The sequence below is a fragment of the Ambystoma mexicanum genome, chromosome 1p (genome assembly GCF_040938575.1).
Source record: "Ambystoma mexicanum isolate Mex_15411 chromosome 1p, UKY_AmexF1_1, whole genome shotgun sequence".
NCBI lineage: Eukaryota > Metazoa > Chordata > Amphibia > Caudata > Ambystomatidae > Ambystoma > Ambystoma mexicanum.
The window spans coordinates 293692386-293705342 of record NC_090921.1 but is presented as its reverse complement, the minus strand read 5'-3'; the positions used below and the strand labels follow the sequence as shown (position 1 = coordinate 293705342).

Genomic DNA, 12957 nt, shown 5'->3' with positions numbered 1-12957 from the left:
CATAGTGTCTCTGCAATAAGCGCTGGGGTAACCATCTTGAACTTTTGAAGTGGAAGGGAAAGGTTCAGCATAACTCTCAGGACGGCCTGGTTCTCTTGTGTATGGTGAATTCTCGGAAGTCGAAGCCCATGCCCCGCTGGGAGGCTGGTACTTTTTCCACTACCTGGCTCTGTACGAGGGACTGAATTTCTGCCAATAGAGTCGCTGCCCCGATATGCGGGATTGGAAGAGAGGAGGGTAGATTTGGGAGGGACCAGTAGTCGGTAGCCCGTGGACACTAGTGATAGGATCCAAGGGTCCGCAAATGCAGCGTGCCAATGCTGTGCATGAAGGGCATGCCTGCCCCTCACCGGTGGTGCATGGATCCGGAGGGGAGGGGCATGCCTTTTCTCCTTATGAGGCTGAGGAGTGGAGCTGAAAGAAGCCCTTATTCCCTGGCCTGTGCTGTTTGCGGCGGTGATGACCGAGATCAGTCCGGCTGCCTGGACCATTGTTCCTGGAAGCCCCGGAACCTGCCAAAGGCCCACACCTTGTCAGAACGCTGGTGCATTTGACTGAAGGTCCTAGGTGTAGACTTTGTGAGGATAGATAAGGATTTCGAAGTCTGGGAACTGTTCTTCTTATCAAGTTCCTCATCGGGGTGGAATGACAGAAGTCTCTAACCTCGAATGGAAGGTCCAATATGTGCTCCTGGACGTCCAGGTTGAGCTTGGTAGCCCGTAGCCAAGTATTCCTTCTCATGTCTGTGACTATGCAGATGGCACGGCCTGAGGAGTCGACATGTGCCACTATGGACTCCATAATGTCCTGGGTCACCATCCTTGCTTCTGCCGGCCCCGCCTTGATGCATGCTTGACTGCATACCGGAGGTTCCAGAAGGAAGTCTGCTATTTCCTGCCAAAGGCCTCTGGTTAACGGCTGCGAGTATGGCGTCCGCCTTCAACTGACTGAGATGCAGCGAGGCGTTGGAATAGATCTTCCTTCCAGAAGCCTCCACGATCTTCTCAACTTTAACTAGCAGTGCCAAGGACGAGGTGGCAGAGGAAGACTGCGGCTTCGAGTAGATAGAGGCTGTGGTACTCATCGAGGAGTGGTTGAGGGTGTGCTACAACAAAAGTGCATCCCCTCCAATTGCTTGTACTTGGCGTTGCAGCACCTGTTAGTGGGCTGCAGCGAATGGGCTTTAAGTCATTCCTTCTTTTTGGCTAAGAGGACAACGTCCTTCTGCATCGGGATCCCCGTTCTAGCCGCGGGACGTAGAGTGAAGACCTCGACCAGGACCCCCGCCTCAGTTTCAGGGACGTCATTTAGGGGTCACCAGAGGTCGCAACTGCGACCTCTGGCATCTCCCTTGTGACCTCTGTAGTCTCTCTTGCGACCTCTGAAATAAATTACAAAAAAAACCTTTTTTTTTTTGTAATGCAATCTCCTGGGCTGTGAGCACCATGTGGCTCTTTACCTCTGGAGTGACTGGCTTTCTTTTTCAGGCCCCTTATAATAAAAGAGGAAAAATAAGAACAGGAGTGCCAGAAGTCTATACTTTTAGCACTGACCCTAAATAAGAAAGAATAGGAATACCAAATAATGTGTCTTTCTGGAATTCTATACAGTAATTGCTAGACTCATTAAGGGTTTATTTTCAGGCACACTTCAGGGGGTGAGTCACTGATTTAGTCTGTTCTTAAATGCCTCAACTCAGCCTTTCATCCTTCTGAGGTTGATACATGAGTACCAACACAGGTTGGGTGATATTGGGTGTATATGTTTTCTATATAAAGCGCTTAAGCGTAAGTCCTATATAATAAAACATCATTACCATTTGGTCATGGACGTCTGCTTGCATTCACAGTAATTTGGTAATATGGGCCTATACACTGATCTTAATGATACATATGGCGATACATTCTTGTATGAAATGTATACATCACATTATAGTGATATCGTAACCATAGTTTATGTAGTGTACAATGCTATGTGATGCCTCTTCCTGTTTTGTCAACAGGTGAAAGGTCGTGTTCCTTCGCCTCCTGGGATATCACTTCAGGGTGGGGTCAAATGACATCACTTCCTGTGATGTCATTAGGGGGTCAAGGGTTGTGTGATGTCACTTCCGCTACCCCTGGCATTTTGGTGAAATGACGTCCCTGCTCAGGTTGTTCAACCTCGGGTTGCATTCATGGAAGGCCCTGGCTAAAGATGGTGTGCCGGGGTCGTCGTCCTCATCGGTGTCAGTCTGGTCTGGTGCCGGGGGAGGAGTGCTGGGTGCCGAAGGCTGAGGTGTTGGGACTGGAGCCAGAGGCTGGTATGGAACTGGCTGAACTGTAGGAGGCAGGGGAAGCCAAAATCGAAGAATCTGGCGTGGGCCGCCTGAGGCATTCGACGATGGGAGGAATTACTATAGGCACTGGCGGAGGGACTGGAGGCAGCATGTTATGGATCACATCCCGAAGGATCGAGACCATCTGAGGGGCACCTCATCAGCGTGAAGAATTTCACAAAAAAACGTGTCCTTGCAGGCTGGTTGGGTGGAAGTTGGTATTGACAGAGTAGCTGGTGGCTACAGCAGCCTGGGCATACTCAGCCTTGCTGGTTGCAGGGGATATATGCCCAGCATTGCTGAAGGATAAGCTGTAGGTCAGGTACCTGGTGAAGACCAGATCCACCCGGACACTCAAATTCCTACCTACTCCCTCAACAGGGCTGGTGTCGGACGAGCAGACATCTTGTCTGGCGCTGCAGCCATTTTGTCGAGCTGCATGCCCTGTGCCTGAGTCATGGTGCGTGGCCTACCTAGCACCTCAGGACTAGGCCTGGTAGGCGTAGTGCCCTCAGCTGTGCCGCCGGTAGTGCTGCGTACAGGCACCCCCTCAGACATTTGTCCGGTAGTAGGGCATAGCCATAGCCCCCGGGTAACACATTACCACCTCACAGATCATACGATTGTCAAATACGATTGTCAATTCGACCTCTTACCCGGTGCACAACCCCCATGCAGTAGAATCTACGCCCTTACGGAACCCGAAAATCTTCACCTACGACAATACTTGGACCAATACCTTGCTAATGGCTTTATTCGTCCCTCCAAGTCTCCTGCATCCTCAGCTTTATTCTTCGTGCCTAAAAAGGAAGGTGACCTTAGAACGTGCATAGATTACCGCCCATTAAATCAGATTACGGTAAAAAACTGATACCCATTGCCTCTGATCCCCGAATTACTAGACCAAGTAAAGGATGCTTGCATCTACACTAAATTAGATCTCCGAGGGGCATATCATCTGGTACGTGTAAAGAAAGGCGACGAATGGAAGACTGCCTTTCGCACCAAGTACGGATTTTTCTAATATCGGTGATGCCCTTCGGGTTGTGCAATGCACCAGCAGCCTTCCAATATTTTATGAACGATGTCCTTCGAGAACTCATTGACGTCTGTGCTGTCGTATACATAGACGATATTCTGGTGTACTTCTCCTCAGAATCAGACCTTGTTTAGCACATTCGTGAAGTCCTTGAGAAACTACGCCAGCACAAGTTATATGCAAAATTGGAAAAAATGTGTTTTTCATGCTACATAAGTTGAATTCCTTGGATTTATCCTAACTCCAAAAGGAGTCCGAATGGACTCTCGAAAGGTGGACGCAATTCTCAAGTGGCCATCACCCAGTTCAGTTAAAGGGGTACAAAGCATGCTTGGATTTGCTAATTTCTACCGCAGATTTATTCCTGACTTCTCACATGTTGTACACCCCATCACAGCACTTTTGCGAAAAAACAAGCGCTTCTTGTGGACCGAAGAGGCTGAAAAAGCCTTCCAAGAGCTGAAATTGAAATTCACGTCGGCACCTGTCTTAAAGCATCCACGCCCCGAGCTTCCATACATAGTTGAAACCGATGCATCCAGTTTAGCCATGGGGGCTGTCCTGTCCCAAAAGGCTCCTGAAACCGGTCAACTTCATCAAGTAGCATTTTGGTCCAGAAAGTTCTCGGCACCTGAGTTAAACTATGCGGTTACCGATAAAGAGTTGTTAGCCATCAAATCCGTCTCCAAGGCTTGGCGGCATTATCTTCTCGGTGCCAGGCATACCATTACTGTAATCACCGATCACAGGAATTTGCAATGTTTAAAAACAGCGAAGGCCCAATCATCGCGTCAACTTCGATGGGCATTATTCTTTGCCGAATTCGATTTCGTGATCACTTGTTGACCAGGTTGTAAAAATGGCAAGGCAGAAGCCTTATCCCGAATAGGGATGGGAGAAGCATATTCGAACCCGGAACCGGTGCCTATAATTTCAGAACAAAGAATTCTTGGCATAACTACTCTACAGACTCTAGAAGACATTCATTTAAAAATCCAACAACTTTTCGATCCAGCAGCCCTGCAGGACTGGGTAAAGAAAGGCCAAGATTATTCAGTCATCAATGACCTACCTTACTCTCAAGGATGTCTATTTCTACCACACAAGGAACTACAAGAACTAGTCATCTCCAATTATCATGACGTCCTTATGGAAGGGCACCCAGGTATCGCAAAAACTGAAGCTAAAATTAAAAGACAATTCTGGTGGCCCACCTGGTGAAAAAACGTAAAGTCATTTGTGATGTCTTGTGGTATCTGCGCTCAAAACAAAAGTCAGGAGAAAAAAACAGCTGGCCTTTTACAATCTTTGGATATTCCACCTACACCATGGCATACCTTGTCTTTAGACTTTATTACAGATCTACCTCCGTGTAATGGATTTAACACCATTCTAGTTATTGTGGATCTTTTTTTCCAAAATGGCCCACTTTATTCCTTGAAAAGGATTACCTTCTGCTTCAATTTTGGCCAAGGAATTTCTCGAAAACGTTGTTCGAATCCATGGATTTCCTTCCGTATTGGTCTCTGACCGAGGTAGTCAATTCAATTCGCAATTTTGGAAGACATTCTGTCAATTGGCGCAAATCTACGTAAGGTTATCAACTAGTCACCATCCCCAAACTGATGGTCAGATGGAGAGGACCAACCAGACTCTTGAACAATACCTACGTTGTATGCTACACCAAACCGAAAGCAATTGGAAGGATATTTTATGGATTTCTGAATACGCATACAATAACTCTGTACATTCAGGAACCGGACAAAGCCCCTTTTATACCATATATGGACATCATCCTCGAACCTCAGAACTCGATTCGCCTCAACACTTAGAAATGCCTGCAGTGACTCATCTGCACTCTACTATTACTCAAGCCTTTAAGGAGGCAACAGAACATTTGAAACAAGCAAAAGAGAAATACAAGAAAAATGCTGATCAACATAGGAGTGAAACTCCACAATATCAGATTGGCGATCAAGTTTGGCTGGCTACAAAACACATACCTCTAAAGGGAACTCGGACTTCAAATCCTAGATATTTGGGACCTTACACCATAAAGGCCATTATCAACCCGGTGGCCGTCAAATTGGAATTACCCTCTAATATGCGGATTCATCCTGTCTTTCATGTTTCACTTCTAAAACCAGTTCAACCCGGGACAAGATTAACCAAACCACCTAACCCCATCCTAATAGATGGAGAATCTGAATTCGAAGTAAAAAATATCCTGGACTCTAAGATGGTTAAATCTAGACTTTTTTATTTAATCGACTGGAAGGGTTACGGACCACAAGAAAGGTCATGGGAGCCTAGTGACCACGTTCATGCACCTCGGTTGGTGAAGAAATTCCATTGGAACTTCCCAGACAAACCAGGACCAAGAGGAAGAACAACTTTAGGAGGGGCCTTGGGGGGAGGGGGGGGGAGTACTGTCATGATGCCTACCCCCGGGCATCCGGATCAAGCCCATCAGCCCCGGGAGCAGGCATCCAGATATTTATTAAAACCCCAGCAGCCCCGGCTGGGGGCTGTCTGGGTTCAGTCCTGGCGCCTTAGGCACCAGGCTCATAATAGAAATCGGTCCTGGCGCCACAGGCGCCAGGCTCATACACATTACTTACCTCATGCAGACCATGCTGCAAATGAATCCAAGCCAACGTGAGGCCTGGATGGGACTATTTTACTACAGGGACTACTTTGTACTTGGGTGTGGTTCTGGGGAACTTCTTACCTGGAACTACTTTGGAGTCTATTTAAACCACGCCCGAACAGCAGCATAAGCTTCGCGTTATTCTGCATCCAGCAGCGTAACGCTCACCGTGCCTTCAGCCAGCATCCAGTCTTCTGCCAATCCGGAGCTCCTAGAAGAAGAGGAAAGAAGAGGCAAGGTTGGAAAAACGAACATTATTTCAGTTCTTCACCTGATTCCGGATCCATCACGTCTCCGAACCTGGAAAGAACGTTATTTCTGCACGAGTCGCATCGCCAGCTGCAGCGCCGCACCATACTCACCATTCCTCACAGCATCTGTCGATTCAGCGCTGCCTCCATCATTTTTTCGCCGAACTCCGGCACCTAGGGGACAAAAAGAAACAACAAGGTGAGCCGAGAGAGCCAACAAAAACAATCTCTTTTACCACCATAGACTTACCACCGGAGGCATAATTCTTTAACTCTCCACTTCCTCATACGTCGCACCTGTAAACGGAGAGGAAACAACACGTTAAATACATGCATCATTTACCAGACAGCGTCGGGTAATACAGACTCTTACCTGCACGCCATCAGCTGCCACGAGACAAACTTCTCTAGGACTCAGCTGCAAGATAAGATCGGAATGGGACAAGAGTGAACGTCGGACATATTGAACTCCATGAACTTTATACTTACTGGTCCTCGCCAGGAACCTCAGAGTCAATACTCATCCGGAACGCTCCCAACGCCTTCGAACCAGTGAAGTAACTGGGATCTACGCGCCCCTGCAATCCACGCAGGATGGAGAGCTCATCTTTCAAGATTATAAAGGTGAGATTACTGAAAGGGAATTTCGGAGGTGATTAGTGGGGAGAACAGAGGGGTGCCATCACTAGAATCCACAGGTGGCTAAACTCCTCTCTCCACTTGCAGGAGAATACTTCTACGGATCAAGCAGACGAGATTAGGAGGGCCAGTCCGGGCTGTCATCACTGCATTACGTTGGTGGAGACCGCAGCTGTCCAGGTCCGACCGGTGCCCCTGTGGGAGCCAGGTGAGCGTAACACTTGCAGTCCCTCAGCACTGTCTCCAGAATGGTCTAGCGACCCCTCGTCCTGGCGGCTGGTAGCTGAATGAGCATCAGTACCTGTGCTGGTGTGAGAACCCGAACAGTCCTTCCTGTTCGGATGTTTCCTCAGAAAAGAGTCGCCCGTGCACGGTGCGATGGAAAAGACCAGCCATATGGTAACAGACGAGCGGTCATCTTGTCTGGCGTGGCAGCCATTTTGTTGAGCTGCATACCACATGCCTGAGTCGTGGTGCTTGGCTCGCTGGACCCAGCCTCCTACTGAACTCTTGGCGGTGGAGCTTGAGCCCTGCCCTGCACCTCAGGACGGGTGCCTGGTAGGCGTAGTGCCCTCAGCTGTGTCGCTGGTAGTGCTGCATACAGGCCCCCCCTCAAACATTTGCCTGGTAGTAGGGCGTAGCCCCTCAGGTGGACCCCCAGTAAAAGAAGACCCTCAGCATTGTCTCCGGAAGGATCTAGGGACCCCTCGGCCTGCTGGCCGGTAGCTGCATGAGCCTCAGTACCTGTACTGGCGTGTGAACCTGACCGGTCACTCCCGCTCAGACGTTTCCTCGGAAAGGAGTTGCCCTTGCGGGGTGCGATGGAAAAAAGCAGTTCTACCTTGGGCCTTGACTTGTGTCTGATGAAGTTCTTCAAGAACCTCTGGAGGAGACCTCTTGGAGAGCTCCCTCCACCGTGCTAACCCATTCTTCAGAGCTCGCGGTGTAAGCACATCACACGCGGTACAATCTCCCAAGCTGTGGTTGGGGCCAAAGCAGCAGAGGATCCGAGCGTGCAGGTCTGATGTGGGAAAGAGCTCCTCACAAGCTGGACACCTGCTGAATCCCAAGGACGTCGACATGCGCCGGGGGGGGGGCGTGTGGCACCAGAGGACAGAGTACCTGATTAATGATTAGAAGACAAAGGACAGTATCCCGGGAAAAGCCCATTGAATTACAAGGCCGAAGCCAAATCCAGGAGCGCTGGTTTAAGTGGTCCGTTCCTATTGACACGGAAAAGAGGACTGGGGAGTGGCGCCGGTGGGTGGAATCAGGGGATCGCACGCGCCATTGGCCGCGCCCCTGTGCGCCTCTAAATTTAAAGGGGAAGAAGAGTTTTTCTGGTGAAAAAGGTTCCGTCTCCTGTCCCTAGCGATGGACGCCCATACAGTATGGAGGAAAGGGGACGGGATGTAGGAGTACACTGTGCATCACCCAACAGGCCACCGAGTGGTCCAGAGGTAATCAAGCAGAAATTCACTCTTTATGTTCCAGGTAATATGGTAGGAAGAAGTGGGGCTGCTTTAGTGGCGGTTCCCCAGTGCAACTGGAAAAGATAGCGAAGGACTCCCTCTGCCGTGACGGCCACCAACCTCTGGAATGTCATGCTCAACAACTTCACATCCTGGAGGGCCAAATGACCTTTTCAGAAATTGCTCAAATATATCTGTCTAACAAACCATACGAAGGGATATACCACAACCGCCACTACATGTGAAGCAGAGGCTGAAGGAAATCTCCAACACACCCCCACCTTAAAACAATCCGGTGACATCTAACGAACATCACTGCATAAAATGGACAACATAACTCAACCCAGAAAGGCAATATATGTTGGTTGTAAACCAGGTGCTCTGCCATCTCCCACTGAGGGGAAAACACATGTACAGTAAATAAGCAAGCAAGAATGCCTTATGGTGGTACTTCTTCTAAACTGGTTTGGCAACAATACACACCACCATTCACATGCTTAAGACAATGCCCCCCAACTTGGAAATTAACTGCTCAACACCAACACGAAGCACCGGTCATTGAAATCAGGAATGCCAGACACCAGTTAGACTAGAATAAATAAGCATGAGCACCTTGCTACTGATTATTCAACTCAGCAGCTAAAAGGACACCCTGCCATGTACCCTGGAAAATTTCCCAACCTGGACATCCCACCAACAAGGTCACATTCCATGAACTCAATGCTGCATCGAACCCTCACTGACACTCAGAAGAGCAGATCACCAAACAGGGAGAAACTATCATGAATGCCTTGGTACTGCCTTTTCAACTGGACTAGAAATATTTCAACGTAGATCTGCTCCAATGGAAAACTGATGCAACAATCACCATAACTGCAAGAATGCAGGGAAAGGCCTGCAATCTGCTTAACTTTACACGGTCTCAAGGAACCTACCACCCAAGACATGGAGAGGAGGCACCTCCAAAACGCATGGTTCAAAACGTCTGGATTAGTGTCTCGCCATTCCCCATCCTCCCAACTAACGGCCTCTCCATGCAGAACTGAGCGCCAAGAGTCTGCCGGAGTGTTAAAGGTCATGCTATACGAAACCCAGTCATTCATCTTACCTTGGCTCCAGGTACCATACCAAAAGTGCTGTCTCATCGAGAGTTCCCTCTGTCCCACTCTGAGGTGATGAGTGACATAGTGCCACCAGTCACACACCAGAAGGAGCCGTCTCTATCGCTCTTAGGCTAGAGGGCCCTCTGCACCACGGTGTTGGCAGACACCTTAGAGTCCTTGGGGGCTGTCTACATCTTTTTCAACTCAGACCATTTCCAAGAGCTACCTACATCCCACTTCCCTTATAGTTACCGAGAAACATAGTACTAGAGGGCTTGACGGGAGAGGAGCTCTGTACACCCAAATCCCCCCCCCCCCCACTTTTGGTAGTTGCCGAGAGATGGTTTAGACTGCCATCTTATGCACGATAGCAACAAGATTGGGGGAGGGAGATTAACACTGGATATAGTTGAGGGGGTTGCACCGAGGCTGGAAGAGCTCCATTGCAGGGGTCGTAACTCACCTGGAAAAGGAAGAGGTTGGCATTTGGTGTGGGGGGCCGGCGGGGAGTCATGGTGATGCTGTTGGTGTCGCCAGTGTCCCCCTCGTGGATGGTGACAATCTTCAGGGTTGGTGACGGGATGTGCAGGTGCGTCAGCCGGGCGTTTTTTAGGTGATGGAAGTCTCCCTCCGTCAGCGTGTATCTGGGACGCGGTAGAGAATAGGAAACAAACACAAGCCAGCATGATAGTCCCCTCTGTATTCCAAGTGCCATGCACAGATAGCCCTCCTCCCATGCAATGCTCAACTCTGAGGGCCTTCCACATACCGTGTCCAGATGTAGAAGCCCTTCCCCATTTCCAGATGTGGCAGCACTCTTTTCCCATGCCTTTCATGAGCTATTGAGGCTCAAATATACTTTAGTGCAAAAGCCTACACCATGATTTTTCCATCTGTAGCAGCTCACCCATACCATATCTGCCAGCATGCCGGCCAGGTAATGCCGCCATCCACAGTAAACCTCAGTATTGTAATGCTTCCCCTCCACGCCAATGCTTTTACGGCTGTAACTTGCCCGACCCCTTTAAATGGTCCTGCTATGAAATCTCACCCACCCCTTCTGTCCAGCAGTGAAGACCCCTCACAATGTACGATCAAGGTGTCAAATCACGTTCCTCCCTTTCATCCAGTCCTGGAAGGCCTACCTCATACATGGCTGAGCAGCAGAACACACACCCTCTTCCGCCCCAACAGCAGTACCTCATGTGGAAACTCTTCATGGCATTTCCAGCTATGCATCCCACACCTCTTGAACACCTGCTTAGCTTAACTCTTACAACCTTCCTGACCATGCATTCTAGCCTTAGAATCCTCCACTGCTGCATGGTTACCACTCGAAACAGTCCATTTGTGGAAGTTCCCCCAACGTCAAGATGTGGATGTTCCTACACCAGACGGTCACTTTTGCAAGCCTTCCCAGTTCCACGTCAAACAGTAAAAGCCCTGCATCCCACCTACCTCCTCCCCTTCTCTTGTGCCTTCTTGCCCTGGTCGAAGAGGGCCGCTTCGTTGAAGGACACGCGGCGGCCGGTGGAGCAGGTGGATAGGAAGCGCTCTGATTCTGCATCGTGGAAGCTGGAAGCGGACAGACACTCCACCTCATCCACCCGGATGGTAATCTCTGCAGGATGCAATGGGGGACCCAGTGAGAGGATAGCCAACGGCCCAGACAAAGACAACCACCAGAAGATCAGGCAATGGAAAGATCAGGCTTGTCGAGTGAGTAATACATTCTTACATTTCATACATTTGGCTACTGGAGAAACAGGGTAGAGCTTCCAATTTGGAGGAAACATAGTCCTTACTGTGGAGGTATGCAGCTAGCCGATATATAGCATTCGTCAGCCTCAGAAGCTATGCAATGAGATCCTGAGAAAGGCCAAAATATAGCCTGCTAGCATCATCTATTTGGGGAAGCACTAGGACACCGCTGACAGTGAGTAAACTAGGTACAAAACAACGTTAGTCAGCATCGACAGACAATAAATCTCACTCGAGAGGTTTTTGACTCATGCAGCCATGAAGGAGCAGGGACTGACCAACACTATCTCACCTGAATTCTGGGTCCCCTAAAATGGACTTGGCACCAGTCACCAGTATGAATGTTTGAAGGCATTGTGTTTACCGATTAAAGGTTGATACCATGAGTGAAAGGGTATATCAGACCCATGTCAGACAGAATTGTACCCATCAATTTAGGTAAATGTACCCCTGCAAATAAACTAGCACTGCAGGGATAGTGGGTATACCTCTCAAAAGGCGGGGGTGAAGTGCCAAGCCCTGTGGTAGGCTACCTGTTGACATGTGGTGAGATTATTGGATGGGTCACGTTAATGACTGAAGTTTGCATGGAAAGAAAGACCTAATCTAAATTTAAGCCCCATATTATCTTGCTGCATTGTGTGACAAATGGGTGCGTTGAAGAACCATGGACAGGTCCAGGAGTTCCACGGAAATGGAGGGGCTCTGGTCTGCTCGTCCATCATGGAAGCGATCATAGATGCCATGTTTCTTTCCATACGCAGTCTGGCGAGGATGGAATACAGAAGAGAGTGCCCTTCACTCAAGTGTTTGAAATAGATCCCTTGACTAGGGTTGAGTAATGGGCGTCACTTTTGATAAAGGGAAGAGGGAAGAGCAGGATTTTGCACATTAGTCTGGATTTGTAGGTATTGGTTTATATCAGTTACATTTGATATTACCGCTGGAAAAGTAATTGTGGGTGACTCGATTTTTTTGTTTAAAAGGCACTAAACACACTCCCCAATATAATTTAGGACTGGTGCAATTATATAAACAAACTCCAGTCCTAGAACATTTGGGTTAAGTGTTGCATAGTGCCTTTAAAAGAATATTTAGTCACCATCGATGCTATTTCTAGCGATATCATCGCTGGACACCGTTTATATCCTGGTGTAGGAACTTAGCCATGATATCCAACTAGGGCCCTCTTGGGCCGGTATTGAATTTGGTGCACTGTATTTTTAAATTGCCCCCATTTTAGCTTAAGGGAAAGTAGTTATTGACACCAGAGACTCAGTGATGCATAGTGCATGAGCATCAAGACCATAAAATCCTGTAGGCTTTTTTAAAAGTTACTTTTGCAGCAATTCCATATTATATTTATTATCTATTCTGGGCTTTTTGAATGAGTGAGTGGTGCCCATTATGGAGATGGGGCACCCCGTTATTTAGGTTTCCTGATATTGCACGAGGTTTGTGGTTGACTGCTAACTTGCCGTCTTATCAGACTGCCAGGAATGCGTGGCACTAGGGATTGTATTGAAGGAGACATCACCTGGCTGCTCTACCAAGCTGTGGATATGAGCATGGTCTCATTCTTTACATTACGGATGGGCACACATATGCGGTCCATGGGTACCAAGACTCATTAACACCCCAGTGTGCTGGGCTCACCAACCTGCCTGTTGAAAGCCCCAGATAAGACAGTCCAAGATGGTAGTTCTGGGGATAATCTATGTCGCC

At 48.6% G+C, this 12957-nt stretch overlaps 1 protein-coding gene across 5 annotated transcripts in view; it reads right to left on the bottom strand.

Moving 5' to 3' along the window:
• CBARP (CACN subunit beta associated regulatory protein) overlaps positions 1 to 12957 on the bottom strand; it is a 200992-nt gene that overhangs the window by 58595 nt on the left and 129440 nt on the right. For all 5 annotated transcript variants that reach the window (XM_069647211.1, XM_069647220.1, XM_069647205.1 and 2 more), the window contains exons 5-6: positions 10930 to 11092; positions 9935 to 10115 (exon numbers count right to left, since the gene is read on the bottom strand). In XM_069647211.1, coding sequence (XP_069503312.1) covers positions 9935 to 10115; positions 10930 to 11092 — 344 coding nt within the window. The remainder of the gene's footprint in view (positions 1 to 9934; positions 10116 to 10929; positions 11093 to 12957) is intronic.